Genomic DNA, 17181 nt, shown 5'->3' with positions numbered 1-17181 from the left:
TGGACTATTTATTTCCCCCCCTTCTCCATTTCTAGGTACTTATTTCTAGAGTGGAGAAAAACTATTGTTTGCTATCATTTACATTTAATTTGTTGACATTTGCCCTGAAATTGAACCATCCTTGGGTAGGCTAGCACAAAAATAATTGCAGTTTCTGCTATTAAAAGTAGAGGCAAAGGCTGGGCATGGTGGCTCACGCCTGTAATCCCAGCACTTTGGGAGGCTGAGGCTGGCGGACAACCTGAGGTCAGGCGTTTGAGACAGGCCTGGTCAACATGGCGAAATCCCATCCCTATTAAAAATACAAAAATTAGCCAGGCGTGGTGGTGGATGCCTGTAATCCCAGCTACTTAGGAGGCTGAAACAGGAGAATCACTGGAACCCGGGAGGTGGAGGTTGCAGTGAGCCGAGATTGTGCCACTGCACTCCAGCCTGGGTGACACAGCAAGACTCCACCTCAAAAAAAAAAAAAAAAGTAATGGCAAAAACCGTAATTACTTTTGCACCAACCTAATAAATTTATTCAACAGCAAGTAAGTGTAAAAGAAGTGAGCATCTAGGTGCAGAGGCTCAGCACTGCAAACCAAGCTCTGCTCCACTCTCCTCTTCATGCTGACTTTTGTCCTCATGCTTGCTACTTCATGACACAAAAGGGCTTCTACAACTCCAGGCCTCCTGGATGTGATCCAAGGAGGAAGGAAGGAGAAAGGGAGAAGTAGCCACCTCTTCCCATATCAGGAAAGAAAAGGTTTCTCAAGATAAATTTAGCTTGTGTCCTATTAGCCAGAATTATAACATCTGACCACCTATAATAGTCGCCCTGGGGAACCAAGCGTTTACCTGGAAATATTACAACAAATTCACAAAAAAATCTGGGTGCTGGTTGGTAATAAAGAATTAAATTAGGCAGAGGCAGGCAGATCACAAGGTCAGGAGTTTAAGACCAGCCTGACCAACATGGTGAAACCCCGGGCACAAATACAAAAATCACCAAAAAAATACAAAAATTAGCCGGGCGTGGTGGCGCGTGCCTATAGTCCCAGCTGCTCAGGAGGCTGAGGCAGGAGAATCACTTGAACCTGGGAGGCGGAGGTTGCAGTGAACTGAGATCATGCCACTGCATTTCAGCCTGGGCAACAGTGCGAGACTGTCTCATAAAACAAATTAAACCAGGCAACTCATAGACTACACACTACTCTTGCATTCTTAGAACAAACCCTGCTGAGTCACAGTGAATTGTTCCTTTAAATACATTGCCATATTCTATTCAACAATATTTTTAAGGTGTTTTTTAAGGCTATTGTGATATGCAGGATCAAAGAAGACGTAAGGTAGTGGAAATGGGAATAAAAAGATTGAAACATACTCAAAGTATTTTCAGAGGCATCAAGGCTTTGTGATAGATCTGTGATTAAATGCGCATAGAAATGGCAGGAGAGGAGCTGGGCTCAGTGGCTCACATCTGTAATCCCAGCACTTTGGGGAGGCCAAGGCAGGAAGACAGCTCGAGCCCAAGAGTTCGAGACCAGCCTGGGCAACATCGTGAGACCTCATCTCTACAGAAAAATAAATAACCTTCTGTTATGTCCTTTTTCACGTTGCAGGTGGATATGAAAAAAAAAAAAAAATGCCAGGAGAGGAAACAAAGGGAGAACAGAAATTTTTTCTAAAGTGCTGTTAATTTAAAGAGAATAATTAATCACCAGTGGCATCATATGTTATGCTGCCTTTAAACACTAAAGTTGAAGTATTTGAATTTTTTTTGAGACAGAGTCTTGCTCTGTTACCCAGGCTGGAGTACAGTGGTGTGATCTCGGCTCACTGCAACCTCTGCCTCCTAGGTTCAAGCAATTCTCCCGCCTCAGCCTCCCAAAGTGCAGGGATTACAGGCACCCGCCACCACGCCCGGCTAATTTTTGTATTTTTAGTAGAGATGGGATTTCACCATGTTGGCCAGGCTGGTCTCGAACTCCTGATCTTAAGTGATCCACCTGCCTCAGCTTCCCAAAGCGCTGGGATTACAGGCATGAGCCACCGCACCCAGCCAATATTTGAAATTTTCTGAGCTTCAGATTTCTTTGAATTTAAAATGTCCCAATTAGATATTTAGCATTTCATTCAACATATAGAAAAAACAGCAATCTTTCTATCTGGAGTTTTATAAAAATATATCTATTGCAGTGATAACAGTATTGTGGTCATTTAAGTTTTTATCTTTCAGAGATACATACTAAAATATTTATAGATGAAATTACACATCTAGTATTTGCATCAAAATAAGAGTCATGAAGAAAGTAAATGGAAATAAAGATGAAGCAGGACTGGCCATGAGTTGATGATTGTTGAACAGGGTACTGGGTATATGGGATTCACCAAAGGTATTGGATGTATGGAATTTTCCATAATAAAACGTTCTTTCAGTGTTTGTAGAATGGAAGCATGTATGTGTATGAACAAATGTATACATACAAATATTTGTTTTAAATAATAGATTTAAAATGTTAGGAATTCTAATCCAAAGCATTTTATTGCTTTTTAAAAAGGGAACTGCACATGGTCAGTATCATGGGAGAATAGCTCCACTCCTTCCTGACCTCGGTCACAGGCCGCCATGAGGAGAGACTGCTCCAGCCCTCCAGTGGCCACTGCCATCTTCCTCATCACTGTCCGTGGCTTTGGAGTCCATAACCCCAAGTGGCCCCTGAGTCTAGACTCTATCAAATTCCACAATGATAGCAACAATGACTGCATCTGATGTATGCTGCTGGCAATCTTAAGCCCAAAATGCTTCAAAGATTAAACAGCCATATACATTTAAAATACATAGAAAAATAATATAATTAGAATGTATACAAAGTAGATTATTACAAAACAACTTCACTACAAGAAATACATCTTATATCCAAACACAAAAATGTGGAAATATACATGAAAGGATATATGTTTAAGAAATCACATTTTTATTTCTAAATGCTGAGTGAGAAGGCATAGACTACTAAATTCTGGATTACTGATAAAATTTCAAAAAGAACTTGATTTTGCTAGCAGAAATTTTTACCCCATTCTCAAGCTTCTATAAACAGTTCTTGAAGAGATTAGACAGCTGTTCCTCTTTCCAAATTCTGTTTAATTTCAGCTGTGTATTTCCCATAGAATCTTTCGGCTTTCTTGTTGAATTTGGCATTCCTTTCATTAATGTAGTCGATATCTGCATCATCGTTATAAGGACGTCTCCGGCTATATTTGTCTCGTTTTTCAATCCTGGAGAAAGAAGAAAATTTACAAAATTCAAAATTGCCTTCTCTTTTGATCTTAATAAAATGTGACCAAACAGGAATAAAATCTACATTTAGACTAGCACACATTGTGAGGGCTGGAGGAAACCAGGCCAGTTTTCATCACATTCAAGTTGAAACTGAATTAATGGCACAACTCAGAATATGAACTGTGAAATCCAATAAATACAACAAATTCATCTTCAGAATGCTAGAGCAATCATCCCTTGTTGGGAACTTGACTGTACTGAAGAACCACTTAAAAGAAGATAACTATTGGCTGGGCATGGCGGCTGTAATCCCATGCCTGTAATCCCACTATTTTTGGAGGACAAGGCCTCCCAAAAGGTCCTCTGGGAGGATCACTTAAGCCCAGGAGCTCCAGACCAGGGCCTGGACAACATAGGGAGACTCCATCACTATAAAAAAAAAAATTTAAATACATTTTCTAAAAAAGAAGATAACTATAACAATATTAAATAGGCCAGGCACAGTGGCTCATGCCTGTAACCCCAGCACTTTGGGAGGCCAAGGCAGGTGGATCACCTGAGGCCAGGAGTTTGAGACCAACCTGGTCAACATGGCAAAACCCTGTCTCTACTAAAAATACAAAAATTAGCCAGGAGTGGTGGCACACGCCTGTGGTCCCAGTTACTCAGGAGGCTGAGGCAAGAGAATCACTTGAACCCGGAAGGCAGAGGCTGTGGTGAGCCGAGATCATGACACTGCGCTCCAGCCTGGGCAAGAGTGAGACTCTCTCTCAAAAAAAAAAAAATTGTATTAAATAATAACCACAGCTAATACTGAGGGCATAATATGTGCCAGACACTTTTTTTTTTTCCTGAGATAGGGTCTCGCTCTGTCGCCCAAGCTGGAGTGCAGTGCTGCAATCACAGTTCACTGCACCCTCGACTTCTTGGACTCAAGTGATCCTCCTGACTGAGTCTCCCAAGTAGCTGGGACTGCAGGCACACACCACCAAGCCCAGCTAATTCTTGTATTTTTTTTTTTTTTTTTTTTTGTAAAGACAGGGTTTCGCTATGTTGCCCAGGCTGTTCTCAAACTTCTGGGCTCAAGAAACCCTTCTGCCTCAGCCTCCCAAAGTGTTAGGATTATAGGCAGGAGCCACCACACCCAGCCCGGACACTATTCTTAATACTTTACATGTATTAACTCTTAAAATATATTTTCATTCTGCTCTACCTAATAGTCACCTCTATCAGTATTAAGAAACACAAACCTAAGTGAAGAACATTTACTACCACATTCTTGCTTCTTCAAATCAAACAGGGGAGTGGTTGTTAAAGTAAAACACTTAAAGAAGGATCATTTTTTTAGACCTTTCCTCTTCAATAGTAACAATTCAATTTCATCAATATTCTGCATCTCCATTCCAAATCAGATATATTCAACCCATACTTGCTATCCATCCCCAAACCACTATAGACAGGTCAAAAATTAGCAAGTATAATTTCTATCTTGTGAATTCATTCTAAGCACATCAGATTTAGGTGCATATTCCAAGTGCATTTTGTCATGAAGTATTTACAACGTCAGGCTGCTCTACTGAATGCTTACTGTTTTTCCAGATCTATGACCATCCTGTCAATTTCCTCTGTGGAAGGCACATGTGTTCCATGAAGAAGACTATTGGATGTTGGGAAAAACTCTTCTCCACTGAAAAGACAGCAAAATGAACTTATGGTAACACTATAAATGCTCCATTTTCTTTTTTTTCTTTTTTTTTTTTTTTTTGAGACGGAGTCTCGCTCTGTCTCCCAAGCTGGAGTGCAGTGGCCCAATCTCGGCCCACTACAACCTCCGCCTTCTGGGTTCAAGCGATTCTCCTGCCTCAGCCTCCCGAGTAGCTGGGACTACAGGCGTCCGCCACCACTCCCGGCTAATTTTTGTATTTTTAGTAGAGACGGGGTTTCACCATATTGGCCAGGCTGGTCTCGAACTCCTGACCTTGTGATCCGCCTGCCTCGGCCTCCCTAAGTGCTGGGATTACAACTCCTGACCTTGTGATCTGCCCACTTTGGCCTCCCAAAGTGCTGGCATTACAAGCTGGAGCCACTGCGCCCAGCAAATGCTCCATTTTCAAATTTCAAACTAAACTACCATACACGATAAGAAAGAAAATATACACATGTATTTACTGTGAGATCCTACTTTAATTTTTTCTTTAAAAAAAATACAGGTTGGGTGCAGCAGCTCTCGTCTGTAATCCCAGCATTTTGGGAGGCCAAGGCAGGTGGATCGTTTGAGGTCAGGAGTTCAAGACCAGCCTGGCCAATACGGCAAAGCCCTGTCTCTACTAAAAATATAAAAATTAGCTGGGCGTGGTGACACACACCTGTAGTCCCAGCTACTCGGGGAGGCTGAGGCAGGAGAAGCACTTGAACCCGGGAGGTGGAGGCTGCAGTGACCCAAGATCGCCCCACTGTGCTCCAGCTTAGGCAACAAAGTGAGACTCCGTCTCAAAAAAAAAAATTTTGTAATTAAAAGAATAAAAATAGGGTCATGTGGAGGCTGGGCACAGTGGCTCACGCCTGTAATCCCAGCACTTTGGGAGGCTGAGGCAGGTGGATCACCAGGTCAGGAGTTTGAGACCAGCCTAGCCAAGATGGCAAAATCCTGTCTCTACTAAAAATACAAAAATTAGCTGGGTGTGGTGGCGGGTGCCTGTAATCCCAGCTACTTGGGAGGCTGAGACAGGAGAATTGCTTGAACCTGGGAGGCTGAGGCTGCAGTGAGCCGAGATCACACCACTGCACTCCAGCCTGGGCAACAGTGCAAGACTCCATCTCAAAAAAAAAAAAAATAGGGCCATGTGCAGTGGCTTATACCAGTAATCCAGGCACTTTGGGAGGCTAAGGTGGGCACATCACCTGAGGTCACGAGTTCGAGACCAGCCTGGCCAATATGGTGAAACCCCATCTCTACTAAAAATATAAAAAAATTAGCCAGGCATGCTGGTGGGCACCTGTAATCCCAGCTACTTGGCAGGAGAATCACTTGAACCCGAGAGGTGGAGCATGCAGCGAGACGAGATTGTGCCACTGCACTCCAGCCTGGGTGACAGAGCAAGACTCTGTCTCAAAAAAAATAAAAATAAAAATAAAAAATAAAAAATTACAGAATTGAAAGGAACCTAAGTCATCAACTCCTCCAACACCTTCACTCTACAGATCAAAGAGCCAACAGGCAGAGAGGCTCCAGGACTTATCAGATGTCACAAAGTGCTAGGGACAGAGGTGGGATTAGAGCTCCATCCTGAGGTTATTTCCTTTTCCACTAAAGCAAACTGCCAAACTACAGCAGCCCACCACCTTTATGAAAAGAGGATTCATTTATGAATCCTCTGCAGCCCCTTTTGCACTGCAGCAGCACAGCTGAGTAGCTGTGACAGAGATTATATGGCTCACAAAGCTGGAAATGTTTACTATCTGGTCCTTCACAGAAAAAGTTTACCAACCCCAGCACTAAAGCATTATGCCTCCTAAAATATCTCAGTAACTACAACAATCAAGAGTGTTAACCAATCAACAACCAGTCTTAGAATGCCCAGTTAAGAAAAAAACAAAAAACAAAAAACAGGTGATTAATTGCTGTGAAGCAAGCAATAAACAGTGCTGTCAAAACAGAGACTAGGCCTGGCACAGTGGCTCACACCTGTAATCTCAACCCTGTGGGAGGCCAAAGAGAGAGGATCACTTGAGGCCAGGAATTTGAGACAGCCTGAGCAACACAGTGAGATCCCGTCTCTACAAAAAAATTAATTAGCCAGGAATCGTGGCACATGCCTGTACTCCTAGCTACTGGGGAGGCTGATGTGGGAGGCTCCCTTGAGGCCGAAGTTTGAGGTTACAATGAATTATGATGGATGGTGTCAATGCACTCCAGCTTAGGCAACAGAGCGAGACACTGTCTCTTTAAAAAATAAAATAAAATAAAAAAACCAGAAGGGCCAGGCAAGGAAGGGCCAGGCACAGTAGCTCACACCTGTAATCCCAGCACTTTGGGAGGCCGAGGTGGACGGATAACTTGAGGTCAGGAGTTCAAGACCAGCCTGGCCAACATGGTGAAACCCCATCTCAGCTAAAAATATAAAAATTAGTTGGGCATGGTGGTGGGCACCTGTAATCCCAGCTACTCGGGAGGCTGAGGCAGGAAAATCACTTGAACCCAGGAGGCAGAGGTTGCAGTGAGTTGAGACTGCACCATTCAGTGCACTCCAGCGTGGGCAAGACAGCAAGACTCCGTCTCAAAGGAAAAAAAAAAATCCAGAAAAAACAGAGACCACCCTTAGACAGCTATTAATAACCCATACCTTAGCATTAAAGTATGTTTCTATTTATGTATACATACACACACACAAACACAAACACACAAATATATCCACATCAGCTCAGGATGAAAAAGGACTCACTGTTTTTCTCTCAGTCTCTCATATGTTTCCATGTCAGGTTTGATCTGCTTGGTCAACCGATGATACTGGCGTAACTGGGCAGCAGCATAATCTAAAAATATAAAATCAGAATCTGAGATAATATATTTCCTTGTTTAGACCTTCCTATTGAGAGAAAAATCTAAATTATCATAGGTAAGTATCGTTTATCCAAAATGCTTGGAATCGGAAGTGTTTCCGATTTTTTTCAGATTTTGGAATATCTGCATTATACTTAAATTCAAAATCTGAAATGCTCCAATCAGCATCTCCTTTGAGCATCACAGCATCATGTTGGCACTCAAACAGTTTTGGATTTTGCAACATTTTGGATTTCAGATTTTCAGACAAGGGACACTCAATCTGTGTGAAGTAATATATGCCCAAAACACTATTCTAAGCATAGCTTCTACCCTGAAGATGCTGACAAACAGACTTTGATAAATTTTACCATCAAGTATTTAAAAATCCGGCTAACTGAAGCACAGCCTTTTTTTTAACTTCTGTCCTAAGAGACGTATTTGTACTTTTCTTGGTCTTTAGGCCTCATCAAGAATATCCCATGAAGCACAAGAGGCACATCCTTTCTTGAAACCAGAAACAATGAAGGAAATGACTAACAGCCCAGTCAATAAAGTTCAATAAAGGTCAATCTGACCTGAAAATCCCAGATCAGGGTTTTTCCTCTTCTTTTTCCTCTCCCATTTTTCTGCATCTTCTGCACTGATCTCCAGCAACTTCACTTTCTCATAGTCTTCTCCTCTTGATGCACATTCCTAAAAAGAAGAAAAAAGCTGACACCTACAATTATGATACAAGCAATAATTTCATCTACTTTACATCAAGAAAGATCCAATAAATATTAACCAATATTTTAATAGTATTTTTTTAGTTGGAGTTTCACTGGCTCTGTCACCCAGGCTGGAGCTCAGTGGTGTGATCTCAGCTCACTGCAACCTCCACCTCCCAGGTTCAAGGGATTCTCATGTCTCAGCCTCCCAACTAGCTGGGACTACAGGCACATACCTCCATGACCGGCTAATTTTTGTATTTTTAGTAGAGATGGGGTTTCGCCATGTTGGCCAGGCTGGTCTCAAATTCCTGACCTCAAGTGATCTGCCTGCCTCAGCCTCCCAAAGTGCTGGGATTACAGGCATGAGCTACTGCACCCGGCCACTGTAATAGTATTTAAAGGAAATTTGGAAATACACTATGGTATATAAGTGAGCACATGATACTTATTGAGTGTTAATCAGGTGTCAGACCTTGTTTTAAATGTTTTACATGCATTAACTCACTGAATTCATAATGAACTCAAATAATTATTGTTACAGTTCCTGTTTTATTGATGAGAAAACAGAGGTACAGAGAAGTCAAATAAACTCACCCAAAGTGTCGCACTCGGTACTGAACAGAACCAGAATTTCAATTCTGGCAGCTTGGCCTAAGAGCCAGTGTATTCAACCACCATGTTGTAGTGTCTTGATACAACAGAATGATTGACTAAATCACTTATGAAGATAAAACAGTTCCTAACCTTTTTCTTTTCTTCTTCCTGTAGTTCCCACTCCAAACGAGCTTTTTTGGCTTCCCAATTTGCAGGTAATTTTAGTCTTTTATCTTCTTCCACAACTTCCTGGTGATTTAATTTACGAGCTTCATTCTAAAACCGTAACACAAGAAGTCTGTCAGCTAAAACATGAAAATAAATCCAGATACATTTTGCCTTCTTTGAGGAGGGTCAGGCAGGACATATTAATAAGGTGACCCCATTTTATCCTAAAAGCAACAGCCAGCCATCATAGTATTTTAAGCCAGGGAATGGCCTAATAGGGTCTACATTTTTATGTAATCAAGAAAAATGTGTTGAGTTGCACTGGTTTGCTGTTCCAGAGCCCTGGGGGTTAAAATCAGCTTTGCCTCTATTGAGTTGTGTGGTCCCTTTTTATTGGATCAGAACAAGGTTTTGCAACATTGGGGACCATACTATAGTGGCACTTAAGTAGACTTTATTTGGCATTAATATTAAATCGGACAGGCACGGTGGCTCACGCCTGTAATCCTAGCACTTTGGGAGGCTGAGGCAGGTGGATCACCTGAGGTCAGGAGTTCAAGACCAGGCTAGCCAACATGGCGAAACCCCGTCTCTACTTAAAATTCAAAAATTAGCCAGGCATGGTGGCGCACACCTGTAATCCCAGCTACTCGGGAGGCTGAAGCAGGAGAATCACTTGAACCCAGGAGGCAGAGGTTGCAGTGAGCCAAGATTGCACCACCGCACTCCAGCCTGGGTGACAGAGCAAGACACCTCAAAAAACAAAATTACATCACATGATGTGAAAGACACTTTCTTTTTTTTTTTTTTTTTTGAGACAGAATCTCACTCTGTCACTCAAGCTGGAGTATACTGGAGCATCTCAGTTCATTTCAACTTTCGCCTCCAGGGTTCAAACAATTCTCCTGCCTCAGCCTCCCAAGTAGCTGGGATTACAAGCATGTGCCACAATGCCTGGCTTATTTTTTGTATTTTTAGTAGAAACAGGGTTTTGCAGTTTGGCCAGGCTGGTCTCGAACTCCTGGCCTCAAATGATCTGCCCGCCTCAGCCTCCCAATGTGCTGGGATTACAGGCATGCACCACCACACCGGGCCTCAATTATCTTTTAATCCTGATTCAAGAAAAATGCCTCAATTTGGGTTAGAGGATTTAATACCTATCTTAATGCCTCTAATGCTTTCCAAGTTCCCCTCCTTTTAAAAATATTTTCACAGTTTACATTGGCAAATGAAAAATGAAAGGAATTTGAAGTACCATTGAAGAGTCTTTTTTTTTTGAAGCTTGGGGTAGCGGGGAGAGGTGTCTATTTTTAAATAAACCTAATTGTATAAAACAAAATGAGTATATCATCTTAAGGAAAACTTAAGTTAGACATTTCTTAGGTCATAAGCTGGTGGCAGTTTGTCCATGAAGCCCTGCCTCCTAATTTCCAAACATGTGTTCCTTACACAATCACTCTAAATATTTAAGCATGTCCTTTTAATTGTTTATTAGATTAACTTTCCCTAGGCAAAGAGAGAGACTCCTCCCAACTACCATCCCTAGTATATTCTTGGCTCTGGAAAAGTCCTGCAATTAAAGACAACAAGAACACACGTATGGTCAACAAAGTTGAGTCTGTTGCATAGAAGAAGAGAGCAAACCACGGGGAACTGTGGGCATTTGAGTGAAAGGGCGTTAGCAGGGGCTCGTTCCAGGATTTGGGTTTGTATCAGGTGGCTGGGGTGAGGGTTAAGGATCTGGATTGAGTACTGTCAGAAAGCAGAGGCTTTCTACAATTAGGTATCTTAAATTTTTATATAGGAGGCAGAAGTAACGGAGACTAATGCTGTATTTGGTAATAACTGTCACTGGTGTTAGCCAGAATAAAGAAATACGTGGTCATTCTTGTGCTTCAAGAAGTCTTCTTTGTTTTGTCTCACTACAACAGTCAGAGTGATTTTGGGGTTTTGTGAACCCATGGCCTGTCAGGTCACTCCATGCTGAAATAGGGGCTGCTTTTCTCTTTCTCAGCTCCAACTGCAGCCAGCTATTTGCTGGACTCTTATCCCTAATACAAATTTTCTTTGAATTTGTTCCCTTTGCTTGGATTATCTTTCTCTAACTCCTTTAGTTGTCTGGCTTTCAAACAGTAGTTTAGGTGTCACCTATTACGAGGCACCCCCTGGAGACCCACAAACTGCATTCATCTCTCCTCCTCTGCACTTCCAGGGAACTACCACGCTGTAGACTTTCAAAGGTTTCCCATTATTTTTTTAATTTTCTTTTTATTCTTTTCCCCCAGAAGTCCTAGAGACAGATGATTATTTTCTCCCTTTTCAAACAGATTCTGATAGAAGATTATTTTTTAAATCAAGTGAACCAGGTCTCTTACTGACACAAGTTTCTTCCTGTCTCTAGCTCTACATATTTCCCTAGGTAAAATGAAGAATTTGTTAGAATCACAGAGCAGGGAGGTTGTTAGTAATGGAGACTCGCAAACCTAACCCAGATACATTAAATTGGATGTGGGTAGGAGGGGGGCTAGAGTGAACAGGTATATTTTCAAAAGTTCTCATAACGATCCCCATGTGCTGCCAGGGTTGAGTACCACCGAACAGAGCTTTCCTCTCAGATGATCCTGCTCTGTTGGTCTGTCAGACGCAGTGGTGTGGCTTCCTCGTCCCCTCTACAAAAGCGCAAAGGCTTGGCCAGGTGACGGATCTGAGCCGGCCTCCAAGACTACTCACCCGCAACAGGTGCAGCTCCCGGAATTTGCGCAGTCTCTGTTCGCGCTTCTGAGCGGCCAGCTCTGCCGCCGCAGTGAGGGACCCCTCTTCCGCGCTGTCCACCAGCACCTGCGGCAAAGAGAACTGGCTTCAGGCAGAGCCAGGTCGGCTTCTCCCAGGACGGCCCAGGCCGAGTCCCCGCCGGTCCCCACAGGCTGGGCCTAGGGCCTCCACGGCCGACTTGATCCCAGTGTCTGAGCCTCCTTGAAGCGAAACTAGACTTCGCCTCCACCTCTCTCCAGGCCGCTCCCCGGAACCCTCACCAACAAAACCCCCGGTGTAGAGTCGCTCGAACTCACCTCGGATGCAGCGACAGCCGCCATCACAACCTTTCTCTCTTCCCACTTCCGGCAACAACATACAGCACTTCCGTCAGCCTTCAGACAACCGGGCCGATGCGTACAAATGAGCTACCATAAGCCCCGCCCCTTCCGGGCGGCCTCCGGAAGTTGGGACCCTTTAGCTGTGAAACGTTTTGGATGGGCAGGGTCTCGCGCAGCCGCGAGAATCCGCGTGGGCAAGGACAGCGGGAGTTGAGTGGCCAAGAAAAGGGTTGGGAAGAGCTCAGAATCGGAGGACTAGAAAAAAATGACCAAAAGGAGTCTAATAGAAACTCCCCTACTCTGAACGCTGTTCCTGGAAACCGCCTTTTCAAAGAGTGAGAGAAATCTAACATGGCTCACTCCAACTTGCTTCTAGCCTCGCAGGGCGGCTGTCTTCGCTCATTCCTGGGCATAAACCAAGCTCACCATGGGAGAATTTATAGTTTAACTTTTAAGCAAGGATGAGCATAGTCCCTCCCTTAAACAGTCCCCCGCCTTGTTCGGGGGCTGAAACTGCCTTTATGAAATTAATGAAAGACCGGGAGGTTAGGTATATGAGGGGCGAATTCTGCTAAAATGTAGTAAACGATAACCAGCCATTGTTTCGGAGGACATCGGATGTGTAACTTCCCCAATTACTCCTGTAGGTAACGTCGTTATTGTAGAACCTAAGATTGGTCTTTTGAGGCATTTTTGAGACTTTCGCATTCTGGCAACTAAGTGACCCCACCTGGACTCGTGACTCATGACCCAACCGCTTCCTCTGCCCCACTCCTCCCCCAAGAGGCGGGCTCAGCTGTTGAGGAGTGTAGTCCACACCCCTATGATTGCATCTCCAACCAATCAGCAGCACCCATTCCCTGTTGCTCTGCCCACACCAAACCAGCTGAAAAACACTAACCTCTGGGCTGACCCTTCAGGAAAACTTACTTGAGTGGTAACCCTTCTTCCCTGAGGCCAGCGTCACATTAATACAACTCTATACTGCAGTAGCACTTCTCAGTGAATTGGTTTTGTCTGTAGTGGGCAGGAAGAACCTGTAGTGCCATTCATTCCCGTAAGTGGAAAGTTCTTTCCGTTTAGAGCTTAGCATGTTGTCACCTTCTCCAAGAAGCAGGTCTTGGCCAGGTGTGGTGGTTCATGGCTGCAATCCCAGCAAATTGCCGGGCCGAGGCGGGAGGATTGCTTGAGCCCAGGAGTTCAAGACCAGCCTGGACAACAAAGTGAGAATCAGTCTCTAAATTAAAAAATAATACAAATAAAAAGAATTTTTGTTTGTGTGTGTGTGTGGTTTTTGTTTGTTTGAGACGGAGTCTTGCCCTGTGACCCAGGCTGGAGTGCAATGGCACTGATCTCGGCTCACTGCAACCTCCGCCTCCCAGGTTCAGACAATTCTCCTGCCTCAGCTTCCCGAGTAGCTAGGATTGCGGGTGCCTGCCACCATGCCCAGCTACTTTTTGTATTTTTAGTAGAGACAGGGTTTCACCGTGTTGACCAGGCTGGTCTTGAACTCCTGACTTCGTGATCCGCCCACCTCAGCCTCCCAAAGTGCTGGAATTACAGACGTGAGCCACCGTGCCCAGACATAAAAATAAAGTTTTAAAAAAAGAGGCAGGTCTTCCCTGACTACCGTCTCACTTTTAGTACTGTCACTATTTTAATTATTTCCAATTGCATAAGTTTTCTTTTTGTCTGTCCATTTTCTATTTTCCTCATCAGCGTTATTACTGGAGAACAGCAGGGTCCACCCATCTTGTTTATTCTTACATGCTCAGTGGAGAGGCAATGCCAGAATTACTAACAGTGCTAAAGTTATTAAGATAATTCAGTAAGGTGCTGGATATAAGAGGAATATATGAAAATTATTTTTTTCTGCACTAACAACTACTAGTTAGATACAGAAATGAAAAAGTAATCCCTAAAATGAAAAGATATCTAGGTACAAAATGTAAATAGTAACATAAAAATAAAAAATACTTTGAAGTAAATGAAATCTGAATAAATGGCGGATAAGCTATTTTCTGGTTGGAAGACTTAATATCATGAAAACAATTATCACAAAGGAGTATCTCAAATGAGTTTATAAATGTCACATTATTCCCATCAGAATCTCAGTGGGTCGTTGTTTTTGTTTTTTGGAACTGTAAAATAATGTGGCAAAAATCTTAAAAGTTCAACAACACACTGTGTTGTTAAAACCGAAGAAAGATGAATCCTACACATATTGCTGATAGGACTGAAGATTGATTCAATCCCTAGGGAAGGCAATTTGGCAGTACCTGTAAAACTTAAGGCATTTACTCTTTGACTCAGCTATCATAATTCTGGGAATTTATGTTACAGTTACACATGTGTGAAAGGAAAATAAATCTTGGGGCCCCAAAATCACTAAGCCAAAGGGAAAAGTCAAGCTGGGAACTGCCGGGGCCGGGCGCGGTGGCTCATGCCTATAATCCCAGCACTTTGGGAGGCCGAGGCGGGTGGATCACGAGGTCAGGAAATGGAGACTATCCTGGCTAATATGGTGAAACCCCGTCTCTACCAAAAATACAAAAACAAAATTAGCTGGGCGTGATGGTGGTCACCTGTAGTCCCAGCTACTCGGGAGGCTAAGGCAGGAGAACGGTGTAAACCAGGAGGCGGAGGTTGCAGTGAGCCGAGATCGCGACACTGCACTCCAGCCTGGGCGACAGAGCAAGACTCCATCTCAAAATAATAATAATAATAATAATAATCGCTTAGGTTCAGAAGTTCGAGACCACCTTGGGCAACACAGTGAGACTCTGCCTCTACAAAAAATTAGAAAAATTAGCTGGACGTGATGGTGTACACCTGTAGTTCTAGCTGCTTGGCAGGCTGAAGTGGGAGGATTGCTTGAGCCCAGGAGTTTGAGGCTACAGTGAGCTGTGATCACGGCACCACACTTCAGCCTAGTCAACCAAACGAGAACCTGTCACAAAAATTAACAACAACAAAAAAAAATACCAAGGAAGCGCTTGCCTTATGAGGAATTAAAACTTAATAAATGGCTTTAGTAATGAATACAATGTGATACACAGGAAATGACACATAAATCAGCAGAACAGAATAGAAAATTTATAATGAGATTCAGTGGAAAAGTGATGCTTCATGGAATAAATAGAGCTTGCATAATTGGCCTAAATCTGCACAAGACAAAACCAGTTTCTTATCTAATAGAATATGGAAAAACAACATCGCCACAAGTCCAGAAATGAAAAATTAAAACAAGCTGGGTATGGTGGCTCACGCCTGTAATCCCAGCGCTTTGGGAGGCTGAGGCAGGCGGATCAAGAGGTCAGGAGATCGAGACCATCCTGGCTAATACAGTGAAACCTCGTCTCTACTAAAAATACAAAAAATTAGCCGGGCGTGATGGCGGGCGCCCGTAGTCCCAGCTACTCGGGAGGCTGAGGCAGGAGAATGGCGTGAACCCAGGAGGCGGAGCTTGCAGTGAGCCAAGATTGTGCCACTGCACTCCAGCCTGGGTGACAGAGCGAGACTCCGTCTAAAAAAAAAAAAAAAGAAAGAAAATTAAAACAATTAAATGTGGTTTTAGGCTGGGCGTGGTGGCTCACACCTGTAATCCCAGCATTTGGGGAGGCCAAGACAGGCGAATCACAAGGTCAGGAGATCGAGACCATCCTGGCTAACACAGTGGAACCCTGTCTCTACTAAAAATACAAAAAAATTAGCCACTGCACTCCTGGGCGACAGAGCAAGATTCTGTATCAAAATAAAACAAAACAAAACAAAACAAAATTATATGTGGTTTTGTCACTCTTGGATTTTCCAGGAAATCCAATAATTATTGGGGAAGAGTAGTGCTTGTATCCTTCTTATTTTACTGTTATTAAGAATCCTGGCTGGCATGGTGGCTCAAGCCCGTAATCCCAGCACTTGGGAGGCCAAGGCAGGAGAATCCTTTGAGCCCAGGAGTCCAAGACCAGCCCTGGCAACATAGCGAGACTTCATCTCTACAAAATAAAAAATTAGCCAAGCATGGTGGCCTGCCCCTGTAGTCCCAGCTACTCGGGAGGCTGAGGTGAGAGGATTGCTTGAGTCTGGGAGGTCAAAGCTGCAGTGAGCCCTGATTGCACCACTGCACTTCAGCCTGGGTGACACAGCAAGACCCTGTCTCGAAAAGAAAAAAATTCCTATTCATTCTTTTCTCCATTCCTGCCAGTAAAATTGAGCTCTATATTACCAATTTGTTTATACCGTAAATTAAAATCTGCAAGTCTGACCTTAAAAAAAAGTAAATGTTCATAATTAACTAAAGAAGTTTCTGGAAGTGATAAAAAAAAAAAAAAAAGCAGTATAGAAAGGAAAGGGAAAGATTATGTGTGGTAAAAATTGCTCAACAACTCTGATTTTATAAGGATGTATTAAGAATATTCACAGGACTTTCAACGTTACTTTTCTGTGCAACATGATAATGTATGATTTTTTAAAACTGGGCTGGGTGCAGTGGCTCACACCTGTAATCCCAGCACTTTGGGAGGCTGAGGTGGGTGGATCACCTGAGCTCAGGAGTTCGACACCAGCCTGGGCAACACGGTGAAACCCCGTCTCTACTAAAAATACAAAAAAAAATAGCTGGGCATGGCGGCGTTCACATGTAGTCCCAGCTACTCGGGAGGCGGAGGCAGGAGAATCATTTGAATCTGGAAGGCGGAGATTGCAGTGAGCTGAGATCGCACCACTGTACTCCAGCCTGGGCGACAGAGTGAGAGTCTGGCTCAAAAAAACAAACAACAACAACAAAAAACCTGTTCTGAACTGTATCAT

General features: G+C 43.4%; 1 protein-coding gene across 2 annotated transcripts; it reads right to left on the bottom strand.

Annotated features, from left to right (window-relative positions):
* Window positions 1-2508: 2508 nt before the first annotated feature.
* On the bottom strand, window positions 2509-12409 carry SYF2 (SYF2 pre-mRNA splicing factor). 2 transcript variants are annotated; one of them, XM_005544407.4, is made up of 7 exons: window positions 12349-12409; window positions 12011-12118; window positions 9263-9388; window positions 8384-8501; window positions 7708-7798; window positions 4854-4952; window positions 2509-3261 (listed from the first exon to the last, which is right to left on the bottom strand). In XM_005544407.4, the coding sequence occupies exons 1-7, from the start codon at window positions 12370-12372 to the stop codon at window positions 3096-3098; spliced, it is 732 nt and encodes a 243-aa protein (XP_005544464.1). In that variant the 5' UTR covers window positions 12373-12409; the 3' UTR covers window positions 2509-3095. The 2 variants fall into 2 exon arrangements, with proteins under 2 accessions (XP_005544464.1, XP_045233793.1); XM_045377858.1 differs by lacking the exon at window positions 4854-4952.
* Between the last annotated feature and the right edge of the window lie 4772 nt (window positions 12410-17181).

The sequence above is a fragment of the Macaca fascicularis genome, chromosome 1 (genome assembly GCF_037993035.2).
Source record: "Macaca fascicularis isolate 582-1 chromosome 1, T2T-MFA8v1.1".
Taxonomy (NCBI): Eukaryota; Metazoa; Chordata; class Mammalia; order Primates; family Cercopithecidae; genus Macaca; species Macaca fascicularis.
Note: the sequence above shows the minus strand (reverse complement) of the source record. Positions and strands in the feature narration are given on the sequence as shown.

Excerpts from the sequence above, each read along its gene's own strand:
- SYF2 (XM_005544407.4), bottom strand. The coding sequence starts at position 12,372 with ATGGCGGCTGTCGCTGCATCCGAG. Across the intron at positions 12,119-12,348 it reads CGGCTGTCGCTGCATCCGAG|GTGCTGGTGGACAGCGCGGA; the intron begins GTGAGTTCGAGC and ends TCTTTGCCGCAG. Across the intron at positions 4,953-7,707 it reads GAGAGACTGAGAGAAAAACA|TGGAGAAGAGTTTTTCCCAA; the intron begins GTGAGTCCTTTT and ends CTGTCTTTTCAG.